A 23474-nucleotide genomic window follows, 5' to 3' on the forward strand; every position below is an offset into this window, starting at 1 on the left:
ATGTATTCCTCCAGTTGGTTGAATAGGGAAGTTTTCGATTTTTCAATTTTATTTTTATATGATGGAGTAGCATGTATGACCATCATAGGTGAAAAAAATTTTGCAATACGATAAGTAGTTTTCTTTAAATTAATTTTTAAAGTTCAAACGTTTGTGACGTCAAATGGCACAGGAAGGGACGTCATGCGCTCTTCCGCACCGGGAGAAGCTGAAGGACGTGCAGTTGGCTTCGAAGACGAAACGTAAGGCTTACCTCTTCGCATTTAATTCCTCGCGTTTCTGGTATATTAAACCTCTGATCCACTCTGAAATATTCGAATACCATCATTGATGTTACTTGAGGAAGATTATTAGATTATGCTATAACGAATCCGACCTCCATAGTAGTGTGTTCAAAAGGATTATTGAAAATGCATATAATTGGTCAAAAATGGCACGTGATTCCATCATCCAGCCAGAGCTGCGATCGACCGGTAGATCAACCAGTTAGGTTCATAAAACGACATCGACCGCTCGCTACCAGTTAACCTGTAGCTCTCAAGAACGCTGCGGTTAGTAACCGGTTACTCAACGGTAGGCCGGTGAGGTTCGTCGAACGCAAGCTATGCGAACTTGCCCAATATTTCTTTTAGCTTAATAATTCACTGTAACCGTTAAAGAATCAGTCCGCTTTTAACGTCAAAGCAAGCCGGTTGTGTTGAAAATTTCTCTTATGTGACGAGTTAATAGAAACTACGAATTTTATAAGTTTTGAGTTTCAAACATGGCACCTCAGGTTAACTCACATAAGCATGAACAACAGGAAGATCCTGATGAACAGAAAAGTTTTTGGGGTACGTTGATGTTATAATAAGTTCTTTAATTATTATGAACCACGTGGATATATCAAATTTTTCCCGCTTTAAAACATGCTTTATTCAATAACGAATGTTGTTTGCCTTTAATTTTTGTTTTCGATATGCGTTTAATGAATTTGATCGTTTTTAGTTGTGTTCTGTTCAACTTTTTATTAATTTGATTACTTGTTGGTTTCTGTTCAGAAAATGCATTTATATTGAAACTGAAAATGTACTAGAATATTTTACATACTACACAAAATTACCGGAACAATGCTGCATTTTTTTGTTCATATACTTCAGAATACTTTTCCTAGCTTTAGCATTGCAGCAATATTTATTACTCAAATGATAACTGCAGGAAATAAAAAGACAAGATGAAATGTTGATAACTGAATAAAAAATATCTAGTTATAATTGGAGCATCAATGTACACTCTCTTATGCAATGAATATTACTTAATACAGTTGAACCTTGATCTATTATTTCTGTACTATAAACAGTGAAGTTTCAAGTCAAAGCAAGAAGAAAGCTATTTAATTCATTAAATAACACAACGTTTGTAGTGTGTACCATGTTTTAATTCGCATGAGAATTGAGCACCTGTACTTTTGTATTTCATGTGTATTTTTATGCATTCAAAACAAAACCTGTTGATTACAGGGCTCATTTTGCTGCAAATTAAGCCCGTATACCAATATTGATAAATACTAATTTATTAAGAAAGATTTATAAAGAAAAAACTCGCAGCTCCAAATGAATTAATTGACTTATTTAACATATCTGCAATTTTAGAGTGGCTCTTCGTTTATTTTTAGAATTCAATAGCAACTTTTCAAAATGTACAAGGTCTTTCTGTGATTTCATGTGCATGTATAAAATTTTGTGCAAATTTTAATAGCTACCTTACTTACTGTTTGCGAAATTTGAAAAATGGTCTTTATTTTTGGTTTTATACTTGTAGAGAAAGTTTTACAATGGAGACCTTGCAAAAACTTTTTTGAAGTGATAAATATTGGAGGTGTCCCCCCCCCCCACCCTCAGAGCAAGGGCAGACCCCCTCCCCCAAAAGAAAGTCCTTTAAAATAGCCCCTTCCCCCTCTAAAAAATTCAATGCTGCATTGTGCACTATGATCCCCCCACCCCCAGATAGGCACCCTGTAAATGCGGGTTTTGTTTACATTATTTGAATGCAGAATCAAAGGAGTAAAATGATCAATGCCAGAAAATGATGGATGCATCCAACAGTAGAAAGAAGTTTCACTGTTTCCATTATTAGCAAGATGCTTGAAATATTTTATTATTCTTAAATATTGCATGTCTTATCAACATTTTAAATTTTATTATTATTTTAATATTGGGAAGTAAAGAAGAAGGTTTGGCTAAAGAATGCTTCTCCTTCGATACGACTTTCCTACAATAAAAGGCTTGGAGAACAAGTTCCTGATCTTGTAGCTAAAACAGGAATCTACTTTTAAGCTAACAATTTTGCTTGCTTTTGTTCAAGAATGAAATTTTTGTCTTACACATAGAAATACGAGAATGCTCAACATGAAAAATCAGTAATGCAAAGTGATATAGCTGTCCGAAATAAAATGCTTACATACCCCTTAAAACACCAAAAAAAAAAATTTAATATTTTGCGAAATAAAAAATATGTTAAATTACATTAACAATTGCTTAGAAATGTAAAATAATGATGCACAACCTATATTGTTTATTAACTCGGCATGAGACCAAACTACAGTAGTAACTCAGACAATTGGCAAGTAAAACGAACTCCAATCTAATAGCGATCTAATCTTTTTAACGAAAAGTGTAAATGTTAGTCCTGCTCTCTTGCCTTCCCCTTTAGAAATAAAACTTATATAAATGACATTATACATGTGTTTCTATAGTCTGTGGGTACTGCTTTTTATCGTGTACAATATGCTGATTAGTAGCGTATGTACATAGGCCTCAAAACGCCCCTTTTGTCTTAAATGTTAGCTTAATGTTAATTTTTTTTTTAACTTGCTGCAAAATTATAGCTAAATGCTAATTTAAGCATGGACGTACGGCATGGAAAAACCAAAACATAAGCTGAACTGAAAGCACTGTTTTCAACAGGTAATAGTCGAACATTAACAATTTTGAACATTAAAACAAAACTGTCTTTACATTTTTTTTTCTTAGTGCTAAGGAAAAAACGTTTCAGGATTCCGAAATTGGGGTTAAGCTTTCATTATTAAAAAGTCTCTGTTTTCTAACTACCAGTAGATTTCTATGTCCAAAAATTAACCAATTTAATCAAAGCATCATTTGACAGTTATTTTTCAATTTGGTGTGAATTTTTATAAATTGCTTAATCAGTTTTTTTTTTTTTTTTTTTGACAGTACTTAGACTCCTAGTGGGGTCTAGTTGTGATCCTTCCTTTTTGGTTGCATTCGGATGCTCCAAAGGAGGTCTTTTGCTCCTTTTTTAGGGGAAATCATTGTTAATTTTGATGTAAACTCAAGTGGTGTTATAATTTGGCGAACACTAGGCGATATATCGCCAGTCTTTTGGTCGCCAACTTGGCGACAAATTTGGCAATTTTTTTTTTATTTATATATCTTATACATATAAAATCTGAGTATCTATCTATCTATGTCCAAGCTTCTTCTCCCGAACGACAGTGAATCTGACCATCGAACCAGGTATCGATGGATTCATCATCTTCCCGTCTTCATGTTTGGCTATTTAACATATTCCTCCGATAATAATTAGCGGAGATATCAATTAAAACTTATTAATTATGACTCTTAGATTTCAAAATAAAATCCATATTTTTTCGAAGGCTTTCCTCCATTCAAGTTATTATTCAGTGCTTCATCTCAACTTTCGGCAACAACGCTTTTACTAAAATGTATAGCGTGAAGAAAATCATTAAGATAAAAGATCTGTTGCCATTTTTTTTCTCGAATATGAACAGGTAAAATTCTTGTTTTTGTTTTGAGGCTTTTCGTGTAATCAGGGGATTTAAAATGTTTACTTTTTTTTGGGGGGGGGGGGGGGGTTCCGCAATCTGCCGCAAAATTTCACTGACTTTTTTTTTTTTTTTTGGTTCAAGCCTGAGTGTTGAACTCGCGTCACTTGACATAACTTTTATTTTCGAGGTGGGACCGTGCAAAGCCGGGCGACGCAGCTAGTATTTTTTTAAAATCTGGTTTCAATTTGGCCACTGTTGGTGATATTTAGAGAGTAAACTATTGAATCACATTAAATTGCCAATAATGAGAAAATGACATTAAATTGGAAGTAAAAGGAATTATGTGATGCATGCATCTGTTCGTTTCTTTCTCTATTAAAGGTTTGTTTATACTATGCATTTGCATAGTGCAAATTTTAGGATTTTGCAGATTTCGGGACATGAAAAATTTAACTTTAAGTGCTATCATAAAATTGAAGAAATAAAAATGTTTAATAAGATTTATGAATTACTTCACAACACAATTGAGCAGGTAAAATCATTTTTAAAAAAAACATGCTAACTAATTATTTCAGCTGTACCCAATAAACAGACCCAGTTTGAAAATACTTGATATTTGTGTTCCATATTTAGTCATGTTTTCAATTGAAGTGTCCAAAATCATCCACATTTGGCATGCTGAATCGTTTGTATTTTTGGTTTATTTTTGTATTTCTTTGATGCCACATGTGGAGCAAAGTATTAGCGTTTTGCTGTAACTCTGCAGAAATCTTTTAACATCTGCTTTTGGTTTACAATATTTTTTATTATTTCTTTAGTAGTACACAATCTACATCATAGGAAGCAAAAAGACAAGCGGGTATTTTGTAGAATATAAATATGTTTTTATGTTATTAAATCACAGGGTGTGCGTATATTGCAGAAAAAAAAAAACAAACTGCAGTATCCACGAATTATGTATAAAAGTAATTGTTCGGGCACAAAATCGCAATTTGGGATTATTATAGACGGAATATAAAAATGAAAAAAATAATTTGTAGGGTGAAAAAAAGGAGGGGAGTGGATTTGAAGCGGATTTCATTAAAGATCAAGATTCACGGTCGCCACTCGCCACATTGCGACCTAGTTTGAAAAAGTGGCGACTTAAAGAAACGTCCTCAGTCGCCATTCCCCCCCCCCCCCCCCCCCCCTGTTATTCCTAACAAAAAAAAAATTGGGATCGACAAAAAAAAAGGCAAACTCAAGAGGGTAGAGGAAAATAAATCACTTCGGAAGCATACTCCTTATAGTGTAAACGTTTAGAGGAGGGGAGAATTCGATCAAGGAAGATCGTTTTTTTTTGACCAGAAGGGCAATACTTTTAAGTTACGAGTGAAACATAGAAGCCATATTTGATCACACACTAGATGGAAGTAGGCAAGATACTACAGCGCTTAAGTTTCCAAAAACAAACTAGAATTTGATGTTTATTCAAATGCAAACTAATGAAAATAACGCAAATTGTGCTGTGAAGCATTTTATTTATTTATTATTATTATTTTTAATTATTTAAAATAGATTTCTTGAAAAATGAAAAATTTTGTACTTAAAATTTCATCTTATCCTTATTGCATTGGACGCAACTGTGTTAAAAACTATAACAGTTCAATTAAATTGATGTTTAATGAGGATTTTTTATTTTGTAATTATTTTTATGCTACAAATTCAAAAACCTAAATCTTTATTCTTAGGGCAGTCGCCATATTTGGTCACTTCCAAGATGGAAGTAGACAAGATTCTCTAAGTGCCTAAGTTTCCAAAAACAGAATTAGATATCTATTGCAATACAATGCAATTCCACAAAAAGTGCCGTACTGTTTCCCCCTGGATAATTAATTATTTTCTTGAAAAATTCAAAATTTTTTCCTTCAAATTTTATCTTCATATTTTATCCTTAATGCTTTGGATGCTAATGGGCTAAAAACTGATTCTTTCATATAAATTATAGTTTTTGGAGGATTTTTAATTATTAATAATTACTTTTATGCAACAAATTCAAAAATCTATTATCTTAAATTTTTCACATAGTCGCCATGTTTGGTCATTTGCAAGATGGAAGTAGACAAGACTATTACTTCCCTAAATTTCCAAAAACGAAATTGGATGCTAATCTCAATCCAAACTACTAAAAATAACATAAAAAATGCTAGAAATAGTGTTTTTTTTTTATGTATTTTCTGGAAAAGGGAAATTTTATCAGCAAAATTGTATTTGATCCTCACTGCTTCAGAGGCTTTGCGATAAACTAAAACTATTTCATCTAAAATGCAGTTCTTATGGATTTGTTATCTATTGATTTTGAAAAAAAGAAAAATAAATAAAAACCTATTTTAACTTAAATCTTCCAAAATGCATGTTTATAGCTTTTAAAATGTACTCTGTAAAGCTCTATTTATTTTTTATAAAAGCAGCAAAAATATCCCCCCCCCCTCCATTTTATACTTCAAAACTTGGCGACAGTGGTGGCTACTAAGTGTTTTGGATCTAGTGGCCACTGGCCACTTAGAAATTTTCTGAATCTTGACCTTTAGATTTCATGCGTTGTCGGATTTTAGGTTAGCAGATTTGTGGCACTCCACTGTACTTCTTTGGTAGTACTCTGAAATGAAGTCATCTTACTGCTTGCATTATCAAAATGAGTGTTTTCATGTGGGATACTAAACATGAAAAAATATTTTAAGGACAAATTTCTGAATACATTATTGTCCAAGGAATTTCTAAATTTTCTGCATTTTGAAGTAGAAATCAACTGCTTCTAGAAAAAAAATCAGGTTACTTCCCCAAAATTTCCTTTATTTTTTTTTTTAGTCTGCTCCCCTTACTATACTTGCCAACTCTGCTGTTTTTAAACCGGAGAGACTCCTGTTTTTTACTATTTTCTCCCATTTTTTGCAGTTTTTTTCAGTCAATCATCAAAAAGTTTCACTTTCTTCTCAATAGATAGCTCTCTTTTTTAGTCGTCCACCAATGTCCGGGTAAAAGGATTCGTAAAAATTTATTTTTTGAAGCTTTCCACACTGTGTATTCAACAAAACACGTGCTTTGCCGAAAATTGCAGCAGATTTCAATCCCTTTGCATCTTAAAAATAAGTTTGAAGTTATTTTAACATCTGCTACCCTATACCTACTTATTTAATATATATATTGATTTTGGGGGGGAGGGATATTAGTAATTACTTTTTTTGTAGCGACTTTTTTTGGTCGAAACTATGGAATCTACGCAAACGTTAAAGCAAATTCGCTCATTATTTGGTTTCTCCTTTGTAATATTTTTTATTTTTCTTGCTGCTACCAAAATCCCCATTTCACTTTAAATTTAGTATTCATGTTGTTTAAAAGCATATTTTAATAATTTTGTTGTGAAATATGCCACAGGTGAATCACCTATATACCTCTTGTGAAATCTCCTGTTTTTTACTTCCTTTTACATAGTAAAGGAAGTATAGTATTCACAAATTAAATTTTGACCCAAAAATAGGCCTTAATTTCCATTTTGCTCGCCCCCGAATGAATGTTGAGTTTTTTTTTTTTTCAACCCTACTACATGTGGATATATGCCTAAGAAAGTATAGACAGACGAAATATCCATTTAGACGATCCCCGGATTCATTACAACGAGTTTTTGCTTGATGTCTGTATGTGAGTATGTATCTGGCATAACTCTCGAGCGGTATGTCCTAGAAAGTTGAAATTTGGTACATAGACTCCTAGTGGGGTCTAGTTGTGCACCTCCCCTTTCGGTTGCATTCGGGTGTTTTAAATGGGTCTTTTGCACCTTTTTGGGGAAAATCATTGTTAATTTTGCTGCAAACTCAATTGGTGTTATAATTTAGCAGACACTTGGCAATATATCTCCAGTCTTTTGGTCATCAAGTTTTGTCGCCAACTTGGCAACAAGTTTAGCGATTTTTTTCTTTTTTTTTTTTAATCTGGTTTCAGTTTGGCCACTGTGGTGACATTTAGAGAGTTAACAATTGAACCACATAAAAATTGCCAATAATAGGGAAATAACATAGACTAATAATAAGAGTAGACCGAGCTATGGCAACCCTTTTGCTGCTCATAAACCAAACCATGTGACTGGTGGATATCCTAGCAACAGCGGGCGTTAATCGTAGCAGACGATCAACGCCAGCGCGAAATTAAATAAATAGAATTGATGGAACACGGAAGAATGATCTTTTATGGAGTCCGATTTGTAAATTTGTTATTCTAAGTTGTAAATATTTTGTTAATATAGTGAGTTTTTCGTTTAGATAGTATTGTGCATTTTCTTTAGTCAATTTCAATAACTCTCTAAGCAATAAAAGATGCAAGCAACCAAGAAGAATCAGCAAACGGTAAGATTTTTACCTACAGTTTCAATTTAAGATACCGATTAGTACATTTTTGCGTTAACGCAAAACGTTTACGCCATTTCGTTCACGCCAACGCTGACAGCTCCAAATGAAATAAAAGTTACCGAAAACTGATCAAAAACTATTACTAATGTCAAAATAATGCATAACTAAAAGAAAAACAGTTCAATCTCTGCACCTGGAAGCTTTTTTTAATGAAAACACATTGTCTTAAAATACATGTCGAGTGCCAAACTGTAGATAATGCTGCCATCTAGCAACCATGCTGCCAAAGTCTTCGCCAAGCCCTTCCACTAGTCACATGATACATCTATGAACCGATTTTCTTTATCAGCAAGAATGAGAAAGCTCGGTCTACTCTTATTATTAGTCTATGGGAAATAACATTAAATTGGTGTAAAAGGAGGTCATGTGATGCTGTTACGCACACATCAGCTCGTTTTCTTCAAAGGTTGGAAAGTATGCATCACAATGTGTTCCATACTTTAATATTTTGAATTTTTTGCAGGCATTCGCTGTGAAGGTGGGAAAGGCTACTCCCGTGTTTTATCAAGAAGATGTAACATGACAATGGCTGCATTAGAGCCTAATAGTAAGATATTTTTACACTGTGATATACAAATGACATAAATGAAATTTATTAGTCTTTGATTCTTATAATGTTGTCTTGTAGTAAAACACGTATCCCAGAGAGCTGGGCTACTACTGGCCTTGTCGTAATGATCAATTCAATAATATATGATTGTTGACTCTAATTTGGAATATCTTTATTATTTATTAATTTTTTTAATTCATAAGCAATTTAGGTTATGATGTTGCTTGGCTTATGAGAACTCCTTGTCGACAGTTCAAAAAGAGTTGTGATAATGAAATTTGACTAGATTTATTTCCTAGCTAAAGCAAAATTAAATAAATAAATAAAAATATTTAATCCAGGGATCTGGCCAGAGGAAATTTGGGTCCGTTGTCAGACCCATCAAAAAAATCTGATCAACTGAAACACAGATCTTTCACAAAAACGGATCTTTCACAAATTGATTATTGAAAGAGCATATCTGAAATCAAAATAATGCATATTTCCTGTGTATAACACCAATAATTTTTAGAACCTTTTTTAAAGTTAAACTAGAGGGATGAGCTTAATTTAAGATCTGCTAATTTTTCAAAAAAAAAAAAAAAAAATCAGCACTCTTGTAATGCTCCTGCAAGCGACAAATAACTACTACTGGCTAATAAACAAAATGCTTGTTTGTTTTATCATAGCTATTTTACAGCAGCTTGCTGTAAGCTTCTCTGAAAAGGGACGTGTAAGTACTTTTCTCCCTGCTCAGCTCATGGTTTAACAAACAATAACAATATATCACAGCAAAATGATCTTAGAACTGCAAACAGATAGTTGGGGTGGGGGGAAAATGTAGCAAACATTTATCACAATTTAACAGGTAAAGAGTTTACGGTTGAAGAAATGCTTTGCAACTTTTAATGTTGCCAAGGCCAGAAATATAAATAGCAACCCTCATGTTTCAGTTTCAACATTTTATGCATTGGCAGATATCATGAATTTTTGAGATTTCAATTATAATGTGTTAGATCATTGCTTGGAAAGGTTTTTATGTTTGTTTTTTCCCTCCTTTCATTCTGTAAAATACCAATGTGCAAAAAAATTAATTTTTTATTATTTTGTTTTCAAATATTTAAAAACAATTTGTCAATAATAGTAATATATTTTTTCCAGCCTCTAGAGCCGAAAATCCTTGGTTATCATTGATGATGGAACGTGATGGGTCACAGTTTCTTCTTTGTAGCTTGAAGCATGATGCCATTATGCAAGTACCCCTAAATTTAATTTTTGAGAAAGGAGAAAAAATCAAGTTTTATGTCAGAGGACAAGGTAAATCGAAAAACTTTTCTTGTTACAAAAATTGTTTCTATGGTTTTTCTTGTAATTCTAGGCAGTTCAGCCCATAAATATTAAATGTATTGAATCTTTAGCAGGGTTTGTACGCCCTTGAAAAACCTTGAAAAGTGCTTGGGGAAAGAAGTTCATTTCCAAATGCTTAAAAAAGTTTTAAAACCTTGAAAAAGTTCCTTAGTGCTTAAATTCTCTCAAAAAGCATCGGATTGTGCTTAAAAGCTTTAAAAGTATTTACCAATGCAATTTTCTGAACATGTGTTCAATATGCAGCATCGCGAAAAATTGCTTCCATGTTTGGGATTTCAATCCTTTTGCATCTAAATATTATTTTGATGTTTTTTACAACCGAAAGGTATTTTGACATATGGTAACTTATATTAGTTTATTTTTTTGTTTATTTACATTAATTAACAGAGGAATTAATTTGGAAACCATGACAACATTGAACTTACTCGGATTTCGCGGAAAATTGCTCTTCTGTTTGAAATTTCTATCTTTTTGCATCCTGCAAATATTTAAATATTTTTGCTAATCAAACGTTATTTTCGCTTATGCTACCTTAGATTAGTATATTTTTTGTTCAATTTTAATAAAAAAAAACAAATAAATTTGTTTTATAGGAAACATGCCAACATTGAACAAACTCGGACTTCGCGAAAAATTGCTTCTAGTGTTTGAAATTTCAATCTTTTTGCATCTTGCAAAAAATTTAAATATATTGATTGATCGGATGTTATTTTCATATATGCTACCTTAAATTAGCATATTTTATGTTTAATTTTAGTTCAATATAAATTTGTTTTATGGGAAACATGACAACATTGAACATAATTCGCTTCCCTTGTTTGAGATTTCAATTCTTTTGCATCATGAATCATGTAAATATTTTTATATTTTTGGCAACTAGAAGTTATTTTGACACGTGCTACATCAGATTAGCTTATTTTATTTTTTATTTTAATAATTCAAGAATTACAGTTGAGTCCCGACTTACGCGAGGGATGCGTTCCGAGACCCCTCGCGTGAGTCAAAAATTCAAGTTGTGGAAAAGGGTATGTGTAAAACCTTTCATTAATGTATCCAATTATTTTAGACACTTGTAAACACCCCCTCAACTATTAAAAACCATTTCTTAGCTATACATTACTGTTTCTTATATAAAGAACTGAATGTTTACTTATATTTTTTTAAAAAGTTTTATTCAACATTAAATACTATTAAGATGCACAAAATCAATGATCAATGGGAAAGAAAGACATAAAACAAACCAGTATACGGTGCGTACAGTATACAGTAAGAAAAGCAAATGCACTATAGTTGTACAGTAAAGTAGATCCAGTAATGATATTTTTAACTTCAAAAAGTGAAGATGATAATGATTTATGCTGCGGAATCAAACCGTTATTCTAATATATTTTTAAGTAGTTGTTTCACTAATTCTTTTATAATGTTTCCATCTGTGGCAACACCCCTCTTCCTGGTTTCTTTAATTCACAATACAAGAGCAGCTTCCATTTTCATAAATTTTTCCATTTTACTAAGCAAGTACTCAGTGAACTTTTATATGTTTCCTTTTCCTGATTTTTAATTTTATGTATGAAATATGGAAGATTCACTCATACCTAATTGCAGTGATATTCCGATCAAATTTTCTGCGGGTATACTCCCAGTAATCAGTTATGCACAATATGTGTATGTGACCATGTACATAATATGTAATAATATGAAATTTTTGAAGCTTGAGGGGGTGTACGCTATATGTCTAAAAAATGTTTGAGAGTATACGACATATATGGAGTATACCCTATGGGAACACCACTGGCTAATTGTCGTGTTACCTTTGGCGCATTTTTAAGTTGAGATTCAGCTTTTCAAGAAACTTTAGCTTTCCTTTAATTGTCAAAAACTTTCTCTTTTTCTTTCTATCTACACAAACTTTAAATGAAACAGACTTCTATGGTGTCATTATATTTCATCAACTTTCTCATTTAGAATGAAGAAAATTAATGGAAAATAAGGAGTCGTTATTGTACAAGCGATGTTCAGACTAGTATGGTGTGGGAACTTCCGCTCTCAGTGATGCGAAAGGGAGGAAGGTCTATTCACGAAAAAACAGACATATATAGTAGCCAATTACAAAGCCAATACTTACACACCACGATTCCTAACCGAAAATTTTCGGGTTGCGGATGAGGAATTCGCGTTAGACCTAAAATTCTTTGCTGGTGAAAATATCGCGTTATAGCCATTTCGCATAAGTCGGATCGCGTTGTAGCGGGAGTCAACTGTAATTACTTTGATGTTTCATTATGTGCTTATTTATTTTTGCAATTATGAATTTAATTATCTTTAGCTAATTTTCGGTCATAACAGGCTTTTTTTTTTTTTTTTTTGAAAAAAAATTAAATTGAAGCATTTGAGCACTTAACAAATTAACTTAAAGTTTATATTTTAAATACAGTTAAACTGGTTTAATACGAACTGCCAAAAATTCACGAATTTGTTTGTATTAACCATTATTTGTAACATCTATAAATAAGTAATATGGGGAAAAATAAAAAATGCATATGTAAATTTAAAACAGAATTGCTTTGCAACTCATTTACAATGTTTGTGTTTCAAGTTTTTGTTCTGAATTATTTAAAATTGTTTTTATTAGCAACTGATTCAAGTCTTTCATCTCCATATATTAAAAGCAGGTAATGTCAAAGAAATTGTGAAAGGATGTCTGTGAGGGGGGTTGGGTCCAGGAAAACCCATAGCACCGACAGCCTTGAAATTCGGTGCAAAATTACTTTGAGCCCTGGGGGATTGCACCTGAGATTTTTTTTAATTACAGAGTAAACTATAATAAGTCAAAGTTGTAGGGAATGCAAAAAAAAAAATTACGAATTATCGAAAATTCAGCTTATTATACAAAAATAAAACAATAGGATAAAATACCACCACTTAAACTCGTTAAATTTATAGTATGAGCAAAAGTGATACAATAATGTATTTAAGATAATACTGTCGCCTCAAAGCAACACGAATATCTTACTGTTATTTCTAAGATTAGATGTCGTACTCTGTTGCTCTGAGTCAACGATATATACTTGACATAATTAATGTATAATTTAGTTCTATAAATTCACGAGTTTGTAAAGGTACAAACTACATTTTGGAAGATTAAAGAAAAAATTGTTAAGAGCATGGTAACTGACTGACATACTTCTTTTTAAAATGTTAGTCAGTTACCATGTTTTTAATAAATATTTAAAAACGATCCAAAATGTATTTTGGGAATTCAATTTCACCATTAAATTCAGCTTGAAAAATACAATATTATAAGGCAAAAGATCGTGCACACAACATTTATTTTGCTTGGAATGTTACAAAATATGTATTGATTTGCTTCAAAAATGTCAGTTACTTGTGGAATTGCCCTGTACTTAACTTTATGTTTATTAAATTTCATGCGTTTTCGTGTTGATTAAATTTCATGTGCATACATAATAATTTTTCAATTTTTAAACCTAATTCCTCATAAAAATGTATGAATATTTAAATTTTATTTTGCTCTGTTTTAAAAATCATTAAATAGCATTGTATGTTTTGCGACTGTCTAATTTAAAAAAAAAGAAGCTTTTTACTGTAAATTCCATTCCATTTTGATTTTAATGCAGGATAATATTTGTTTTAATGTAGAAAGAGTTATCTGTTTGTAGGCACAGTGCATTTGAGTGGATATCAAGAGGGCAGCAGTACTGATGCTGAAGTTAATGAAACTGACCAAAAAGGTACTTTTTAAATGTTTAGTTTGAGTATTCTTTAAAAATGGGAACCAATCTTTAAAATGGCAGCCGGGTGTGACTACTTCCCAATTTGCCTGTACTGAATTGGGCTCGCCAATTTGCCCCCTGTGCTCTTCTGGCTGTTGGCTATTTGAGGAGGTATCAATTAGTGATGTTCCGGATATCCGTATCCGCGGATATACGAGGGGAAATAAAGATCTGTATCCGTATCCATTATTTTTTGACGGATCTTAAACGGATCTTTTCTATTCTAAAAATTCTTAAATATTTGAATAAAAGACTCTAAAATTCCGTTTAAATTAGGTTTTATTCCCTATTTAAATTATAAGGTATCATTTCAAAAGCAAATTTGTACTTTTTTTCTGGGAGCATGCGTAATGTTTAAATATTGATTGAAAGGAAAATACTTTTTATGAAAAAAATAAATAATGTGATTCAAAAATAATGGCTGCTTAAGGCGTAGGCTTACCGAGAATTTTCCGGTACCTCGGCAGCCCAGTACGCCACTTTACTATGTGCCCCAACATTTTGAATTTTTAATCTTGTTTCTTTTATTTTTTCCTAAAATTACTGTGGTTTTTTTTTTTTTTTTGCTACAATTGTGGCGGAACCCTTCTCGTCCAATCCGAATCAAACAGTGATGGAACTGTCAATGGTATAATGAACAGAATAATGATACTTAATGAATTTCAAATATGATACAGAAAAAAATAATACGGAGTAAAAGATTTTATACGGAATATTTTAATTAATAAAAATCCTTGATTGTATTAGCTGTACCTTTTCACCTGGTCACATAACCCGTTTTTAAAGATGAAATAAGGAATGGTCAAGTGCTTTTATATTCTTCACGATATTTTTGGCAGTTTTTCCAATTTTTTGCTGAGGAATCCATAAACTGCATGAAAACTAAATCGGCAACACACGTGTAGAAGTTTGATTTTCTAAACTAATCATGTTTTTTTTTTTTTTTGTGTTAATTTAAAAAGCGAATAATCGTAGTTTTTAGACCCACTTTCGTAGCCTTGTAGTTTAAAGCTGTAATTTGTAGAAACTACGATTTTTTCGTAGCAGTTGGCAGCTCTGTGTATATCTGATTTACTTATCTGTTTTTTCCTTTTTACTATGCAGATGATGTAGAAGAAGATTACAGCACACTTGGGAAAACTATTAAAAATGGCCAAATTTTTTGTGAGGTAAGTAAATTTCAATGAATACTTGATCATCATCATACAGTTCGTTTTGGGCCTTGGCCTTCTTTAAAAGATTCAGGCAGGGTGTTCTCCTCTTGGCTCTCCAATCCTCCTCATCAATGGTACCCCTCATCAATGGTAACAATTTTTGGAAATTCAAGAAGGGTAGGTCAGGCCTAGTGGGATCTTAGATTATTAAGAGTTTGTTTCAATACACTTATTCTTTTATTTATTTATTGTATATATATATATATATATATATTTTTTTTTTTTTTTTTTTGTATTGTACATAATTATGGAACTAGATTTTAATTATGAAACTCGATTGCACAATATTTACTTTATTCTTCCATCAACTGAGCACTATCAAGAAAAAAAGCCACTTGCCACAAGATTTCTACAGCTTTGTTACATCTTATGATTTTTGATGCCAAATTAGCAGATAATTAAAGACATTATACCAATAGCAATAATTGAATTTAATCAACTTTTAGAGCAAAAATGCAAACAAAGAGGGGGAAAATCCATCTTTGAACATAAAATATGCGCTGTAAAATAATACTAAATTCTTTTAGTTTTTTCCATTATATTTGTTCATATTTTTACTTGCAGATCTGTGATACTTTTATAAAATCGGAACCTTTTTGGAGAAAACATATCCAAAAGAAGAAGCACAGCAAGGTAAGATGTTTAATTTTTATAAAATTCATTTTAAAGAACTGATGTGTATTTAAGGGTCATTTGAAATTGTAAAACACCAATCATCTTCCATGTACTACTCAATTCCAAGAGAAAGATGGTTTGCCCGTAAAAGGATGAATCAGGTACTGTAAATAAGATGTTCAATTATGTCTATAATGGAACATCTTATTTACAGTATCTGATTCATCTCTTAATTTATGCAACGAGTAATTTCTTCTTGTAAGGCATGCGAAATTTTGTTATGCTCTCAGCTTCCTTAAATTGCTAGCAAAAGGTCTACCCATTTTCAGACAGTAATCAAGAGCTAAAAGGTGAACTGAATTAATAATTTGCCCTCATTTGTAGTTTAACATAAGTCGGATCTTTGAAAATAAATTCTTTCATTTGAATCTATCTCTCATGAGTGTTACTATAGCTAAAATTCACCATTTGCAATAATGAGCTTTTTATTTATTCTTTGAAAATTAGTTTTAGTATTGAAATTTCTTAGCAGGTAGGTTTTTAATAGCAGGTAAGCAAAGGAAACATTTAATGTTTAATTTATTATGTTTTTATCACAAACTTCACCCTTTATTTAGGAAGCAAAGTAACACTCGTGAAAAAAACAGCTATCCAAACACTTAAAATTTCTTAAATAAATATTTATACCATTTTGACTTATTACTGTATGTATATACCATCTGACTTATTGAGTATTTAAGATGGTTTAACCAGGATTTGCTAAATTATTTATTTTTAGAAAAGAAATTACAGAATGTTTTATAAAAGTAATACTCATGAGAAAAACGGTGACTTGCCACAAGAAAATTTTAGAGTTTCTGAAATCTAATCAAATTAACTCACAAATAACCACCTGGTTAAAAAACTATAAATTGTAAGGAGTTTATACCGAGAAAAGTTTTAAAGTTTATAACAACAAAAATTTTCAAATTGTGTTAAACCTAATGTGTTAATGTATTTGAAAAGCACCCGATAAAGTTACATTATGTTAGCTAGAGATGAAAATTATTTTTAAAAAAATTGGGTTGTCTGCTCAGAATGCTACTTTTAATTTGATTTTTTTAAAATTATTAATAGAAGTTAATTCATGACTTTTATACTCTTTCTGAAACTTATTAGGCTATCTAAAAGCTCTATGCTAAAAGAGAAAAGAATTGACGCATGTAAAATTTAGCAACATTGTATATATGTGTAAATTGATTCAAAATAGAAAAAAATAATTTAAAAGATTAGCTTTACTTCAACCATCAGTTGGGGTAAAAGGTAATAATGCTGATATATTATATGCATGATCAAACATGTTACACTTATGTTTGCAGGAAATTGTTTTTTTATTGTTTTAAAATTTAATTATCAATTTCTTGTTCAAAACACCGTAAAGTAATTGTATTTCAAAAGTATTTTTCCTGCTGATTAATCTGTAAAATTTAGCTGATTCTAAATAAAATGAAGTACACATGTTTTTGCATTCCTATTTTAAAATCCTGGAATTTAATTATGCATAATAGTGTCCTTTGGATATCAGATATAAGGGTTAATTTTTAGTATTTTATGCACTTTCTGAAGTGTTTGCTTGGTTTTTACTCTGTACATTTTTGTTCTACATGTTATAGTAATATTTGCAAAAAATTACATTTATTTATTGTTAATAAGTTTATTCATCGTAGTTTCTTGTTGGAGGAACACTCCAAAAAATATATACAGTCGTCCCTTGCTACTTCGCGCTTTAACTTTCGCGTCTTCACTACATCGCGGTTTTTTCTGGGGTTTTTTTTATTGCTTCGACTATAGTAATTAACCTTTTTTATGCGCTCGTGTAAACTTTTTACTTCAAAAGAATAACAAAGTATGTCTTTTAAGTAAGGTGAGCTTTTTTGGAGGGCTGTAGTTCTACTAGTTGAGGGAGTGGAGGTATAAAACCTCCGAAGAAAGAGAAGGGAATCGCTATCTTATTTTAAGCGTTAAGCACTAACTGAAAAGTATAAATCACTGTATTATTACTAGGGGATAAATATATCTGTAGTGTAGATGGTGTTCAACAATGTACTAGCTTTTTAAGTTGGTATACGTAATCCCTTTAATGAGGATGAATGTTAAGGAAAAACGGGCACATATACGGTCACTAACTGGCAATTAATTCATCATCAAACAAGTTGAGCTATTGTCACAGATTAGTAGTAGTGTGTAAGAACTACAAGCTGGTGTGTAGTTTATTTCCTAATAATTAACAACGCGGTATCTTTTTTAGGTTAGTGTATTATTTTGTGTAGTATATTGAATACTACAAATCTAATGGTGGCTAAGGGTGCTGTTATGTCTAAGGTGCTGTGCTCTATTTTAAAAACCTATTTAAATATTCATAAGTAAGTTTTATGTGCTCTAATAAGGAAAATATTCGGTTTATAAATACAGAATCCTACTTCGCGGAAATTCAGTTATCGCGGTAAAGTCTGGAACGAATCAACCGTGATAAACAAGGGTTAGCTATATATTTTTTAAAAAATGCCGATTAATTGCCAAAATTTGGCCGATTATAAATATCTACCAAATTTGCCGGTTCATCGGCAGTACCAATTAATTGCTTCATCTGTAGTTTAAATGCATGTTTCAAGAGTTATTATTTTTTTAAGCTATTGCCTATGCTGCTATCGCTTTTTAGTTACTTTGCGGATTATCTAGAAATTTGCCAAATCGTGGAAACCATACCTCTCTATCATGTTTTGTTCTTATTTTTCATGTCTTGCAGTTTTTTATTTATAAATACAAAATGGTTCTTTTTCCTATTTCAGAATGTGAAGTTAGGAAAATTTGGTAAGTAGCATTTGAAAATACTGTTATACTTTCTTCATATGATCACGTTTAATACGAAATCATAGCTGAAACGAAAAGTTTGCTCAGAAAGTTTGGTTTGCGATTTGATTACATTAAAATTTTTATGCACAATAAGTTCATTAAGTAGAGAATTTCGGTTAAGCCTGACAAAAATTTCTGACCACTTCACTGAAAATGCTCAGGATTCAATTCTGTAATTGTCTTTTTAAGAAATTATTATCCATTCTGTGAGATTGCAGCAGCCCCATTGTGTATCAAGAAGAAAATCTGAACTACTTAGCGTAGAGAATCTACTCTTGTTTACCAGTGGACATTTCCATTTGTTTAGAGATTAAATTGTCTATCTTCCATTGTTTATTACAATGTTGAATGTTTCTGAATATATACTCTTAATTAGTAAAACTTGTAAAGGTGACTGGTTTTTTCAGATACAGAACTAGTCTAATGTCATATGAATCAGTCTTTGTAAGTTGACCACCTGTTAAAGTAGTGCACAGCAAATGGTCAATTTATACTTATACAGGTTTCACTGTATTAGCAATAACAAATAGTATCATTTATATTTTAAACATAGGTACACATTTCTTTTTTTTTTTTTTTTTCCTTCACAGTATCGCTTTTCATGGTTGTTACGAATGACCGCTAATACAAACAAGTTCCTGAATTTCGTATTAATAGAGTCCAGCTGTATTTAAGATATTATGTATTTTAAATTTTAGCAATCTTTTCTATTATAACATAGTGAAAGTAGGAGTAAGAAATAAGCAAGCTACGTTTGTATCAAATTAATAATTTAAAAACATCAACGTAATCAAAGCAAATTTCTAAAATAAGGCTGTCATGTACTTAAATGTTATTGAAGAGTCCCTTATTAATCTGTAAAATTGTAAGCTTTAGAATTTAAAAAGTTCTAGAAATAAACATAATAGCAAATGGAAACATTTTATATCACAAAAAATTAACCGACTCATATTCATTAGTTCGGCAAGTTTTGAACCTCGTTTTTTGACTCACTTTCTTTGACTAAATTTCTTTGATTTATATGTATTTTATTTTAAATTGGTGTTCCGTACATTTAAAATTATTTTTCTTTTTTTTTAATCATGCTAACTGCTATTAAAATGATGTCACTAACAGAAAGAGGTATATATATATATTTCATACTTTAAATAACTTTATCAATCTGAAATCTTTGGAAAGGAGAAAGAATTCTTTAAAAAATATTGGAAAATGCTTCAATTTTATTTCTTGGTCAAATATCGACCATGATTAAGATACAGACAAGCCCCAAGTCCCTGCTACTTTCCTTACCAATTTTTCCCATGGTCAAACACCATCTGCTGTGATAGAAACACCTTTTCCCCACAATACCGCAGTGAACATCATTCCTCGCTTAATGTTCCTCTGATAATATTGTAAACTTTACTAGTCGTGGCTAAATTAGTTCTTTTTTTTTTTTTTTTTTGTAAAAATTTTTCTTGAAATTGGAAAGCAACCCAATTTTCCATTTGCAAGGAATTTTCCTTTTCATGCTATAGGGCATCTGGCAGAATTATAATTATAAGGCAGCTGTCAGCGTTTTGGGCAGTTTTTTGCTACAGAAACTTGATAAACAAGTGGTAGATTTGTTTACTAAAGTTGACAGAAAAATCAAGGAATGGAACAAGCATCTAATGAAAAAGTTCGCGACCAAAAATAATATCTTTAGTTGCATATTATTGATAAGTAAGAAGATACATCTCTATAGTTCTATAGTTTGTTTATTACTGTGTACAATAGATAATGCTAATATTTTACTTAATTTTATTATAAATACTAAAAGACATATTGTGTTATAAAGACATTTATTGTAGGAGTTTCTTAGCAAGTGTAGATTTCTTTTTAAAAATACAAATGTAGCGAACCCTCGGTTATAACGATCTCCTTGGACAGTGCACTGATGGTTCGTTATAGCGGGGTTTGGCTGTATTGTGAATTTTCATTCGATGCATTGTAATTTCATTGCATGATTAGTAATTTAAGTCCAAAAAATATAATAATATTTATTGTCATGATGCGCGCGATTAATTTTGCAAAGCTATTCAAAAACCAAAAAAGATAACGATTTTAGGCCGTGGAAGTGGAAGCATCGCAGCCGCGCATAACCTCAAATCAACGACTGCCTTGAATGCCAAAGAACAAAATTTAAAAGAGACTTACCCGGGGATTGTGTGTTGAAGACGATAGTAAACACAAAATTAATTACCATACATTCTTTATTCTATGTTACTTCTAAGCAGACATGAAGACAGGCACTAGGCATGGTGATCACCAGAACATTTCACACATAGTAAAAAAAAACAAATGCGAGGAATCCAGAGTTAAGAGTTCAAAAAAGAAAAGGCGGAGCTGGCAGGGGTTGATAAGTTCGTTAAAGGTCAAAAAAAACGTAGAGTTCTCGCGGAGGGTGGTGAAATATTTAAATTGAAATGGACGGAGGACGGACAGTTCGCTATGAAGATGGTGGGGTGTTATTTAGGGATGGCTTATGGCTAAAATGCCCGTTGCAGGCCGATGTACGTTGAGACGAAAATGGTGCAGGCTGTAATCTCCATGGTGACAATGTTGAGCTCGTCACACGCTTAAAAAGGAATCGGGGTACTTTCAAGGTAATTGCGGATCCATGCCGTCACCTCATGCTATGTAGATCATCGAAAGAGTAGTTACTTAAGGGGACGATTCCGGTGCACTCTGCGTGCCGCCATTGAACGCCATCATACAAACAGGTGATGGATCTTCTATGCTCTCATCATCGGCTGCGACGAAGTAACGATCTTGATTATTATATTTTAAACATATATGAAAAATAAGACTTTCACCTCATGTTGAGGTCTTAACAATTTCGCGGCGAGCAACGGCCGTCCCCTGACGCCGTGGACCGATGCTTCATTATCGCCATCGTTGAACAAAAATCGGAGCCGCAGAAATTGCGACCGAGCGGACAGAGAGCAGCAAGTAGAGTGAAGTGGGGTGGAAAAATGAATCGGCAAATGAGCGATCAGATCCGGGTACGAGGCGATGCGCGGGAACCAATGAGTGCGTTTGGCGCCCAAACAACGTGATACCATTGATGAATGATACCACCTGTTAACTGTAATACTTCTTGCAGAGTTAGTGAAAGAACTAACATTTCATCTACTTTCTGTGAATAACTGATGAAGAGACTTCTTTAAAAAATAACTAGAATTTATTAACAAGTGAAAAAAATGTAAATATAATTGTATAAACATAACTGAAGCCAAAGGTAAAAAAGATTAATTAAATATGACTAGCAAGTTAAGCTCATCCTAATACGGCTCGCTAATCTATTACTACGATCAGCCAAGCACAGTCGGCAATCCGCCGAACAATACGAGCTCTACCCTAGCTACCTTTTACCGGACAGACATCACCGAACGAGTCTTAAAAAAGAGAGCGAATATCAGCTCCGATCGCTATTAAATAGTCTGTCCTCATCATTATTCACATCAATGCCCTCACATCCACGCAACCAATGAGGATGCACCAAGTGGCAGAGACGCCTCCCTGCTAAGCCAATGGCGGGAGTCTGTTACGTCACCCTTCCGATCCGATCACTCACTTCCGATTCACTCGGATCGTTGGTCCGAACAGGCGTCGGTTGATTATCGTGAAGTTCAGTTACCTGGGCAAAAGTAAGTGTAGAGATATTTGTAGAAATTCTATTTCTAACAATGCCCCTCCTCTCTACATCTTACAAGAAACAGCTAATAAAAATTTTTTTTCAAAAAAACATCTTTGGCTTCTAGTTTCACAAATCCATTCTATAACTTTATAGAAAAGTAAAAATATAACAATAATTAAGCATAATACAAAACATCGTTCGGCGATATAACACATTCCATCAGGACGAAAATATATGCATCCAATCGCAAATTACAATCCAGACTTTAATCTAAAACTCGAGAAGAAAAAAAACATTTGCAAAGACACAAGTATAAACACATTCGTAATAAAGTATGCAAAAAAAATGTACATATTAAATTTTTAGCTAATTACTACAGTGTATATTAGAGCTGTAATTTGCAAAAAAAATTCTAACATGAAAATTCAACACCCTAAAATTTCTCATTTAAATTCGATTGTATAATAAAATTTCGCGAATATTTCATTTTTGAGAAAATTACACAATACAGAAAAGTATTTCCAAATACATAAAATTTCCTGATACAATGTCGAAATTACATCTTTAAAATTGAATATTCATCGTTAGCAAAAGTGATTAATGAAAAACTGTTTCACAAAATTTTACAAGTTCAGTTCCAGAAAGTGGTTTTGTAAATACGTCAGCTTGGTTTTCTTTACTTCTTACAAAATTAATGCAGAAAATTTCTTGATAAATTAAGTCCCTCACAAAAAATAATTTAACATCGATGTGCTTCGTTCTATAATTTTCAATTGGGGATTTACAGAAATCTATCGTGGCCTGATTATCCGCATACAATATTGATTTTACTTTCTGGCTATTGGTAATTCCAAAATTAATGCACTCATCTAAAATTCTGTCAAACCATAGCAATTCTTTTGCTGCTTCCGTAAGTGCAACGAATTCTGATTCCATGGTTGACAAGCATATGCTTTTTTCTTTGAACGTACGCCAAGAAATCGGAGCATTATCAAGTGAAATTATTTGTCCCCCTAAGGAAGTTCTATCATCTTTGTTACTGGCGAAATCAGCATCGCTAAATCCCACGATTTGTAATTTGTTACATTTTAAACTGAGTTTGAAATCTTTAGTGTGAGACACGTAACCTAATAATTTAAGTAATCCTCCCCAATGAAACATTCCAGGATTTG

At 32.1% G+C, this 23474-nt stretch overlaps 1 protein-coding gene across 1 annotated transcript in view; it reads left to right on the forward strand.

The window, feature by feature from the left end:
• Positions 1–677: 677 nt before the first annotated feature.
• The window catches only part of LOC129227669 (46 kDa FK506-binding nuclear protein-like), a 49470-nt gene continuing 26673 nt past the window's right edge, over positions 678–23474 (forward strand). The window contains exons 1-7 of the mRNA XM_054862260.1: positions 678–833; positions 8693–8776; positions 9920–10075; positions 13807–13878; positions 15025–15089; positions 15699–15767; positions 18578–18599. Of these exons, the coding sequence (XP_054718235.1) occupies positions 764–833; positions 8693–8776; positions 9920–10075; positions 13807–13878; positions 15025–15089; positions 15699–15767; positions 18578–18599 (538 nt within the window). The 5' untranslated portion in view covers positions 678–763. The remainder of the gene's footprint in view (positions 834–8692; positions 8777–9919; positions 10076–13806; positions 13879–15024; positions 15090–15698; positions 15768–18577; positions 18600–23474) is intronic.

The sequence above is a fragment of the Uloborus diversus genome, chromosome 8 (assembly GCF_026930045.1).
Source record: "Uloborus diversus isolate 005 chromosome 8, Udiv.v.3.1, whole genome shotgun sequence".
NCBI lineage: Eukaryota > Metazoa > Arthropoda > Arachnida > Araneae > Uloboridae > Uloborus > Uloborus diversus.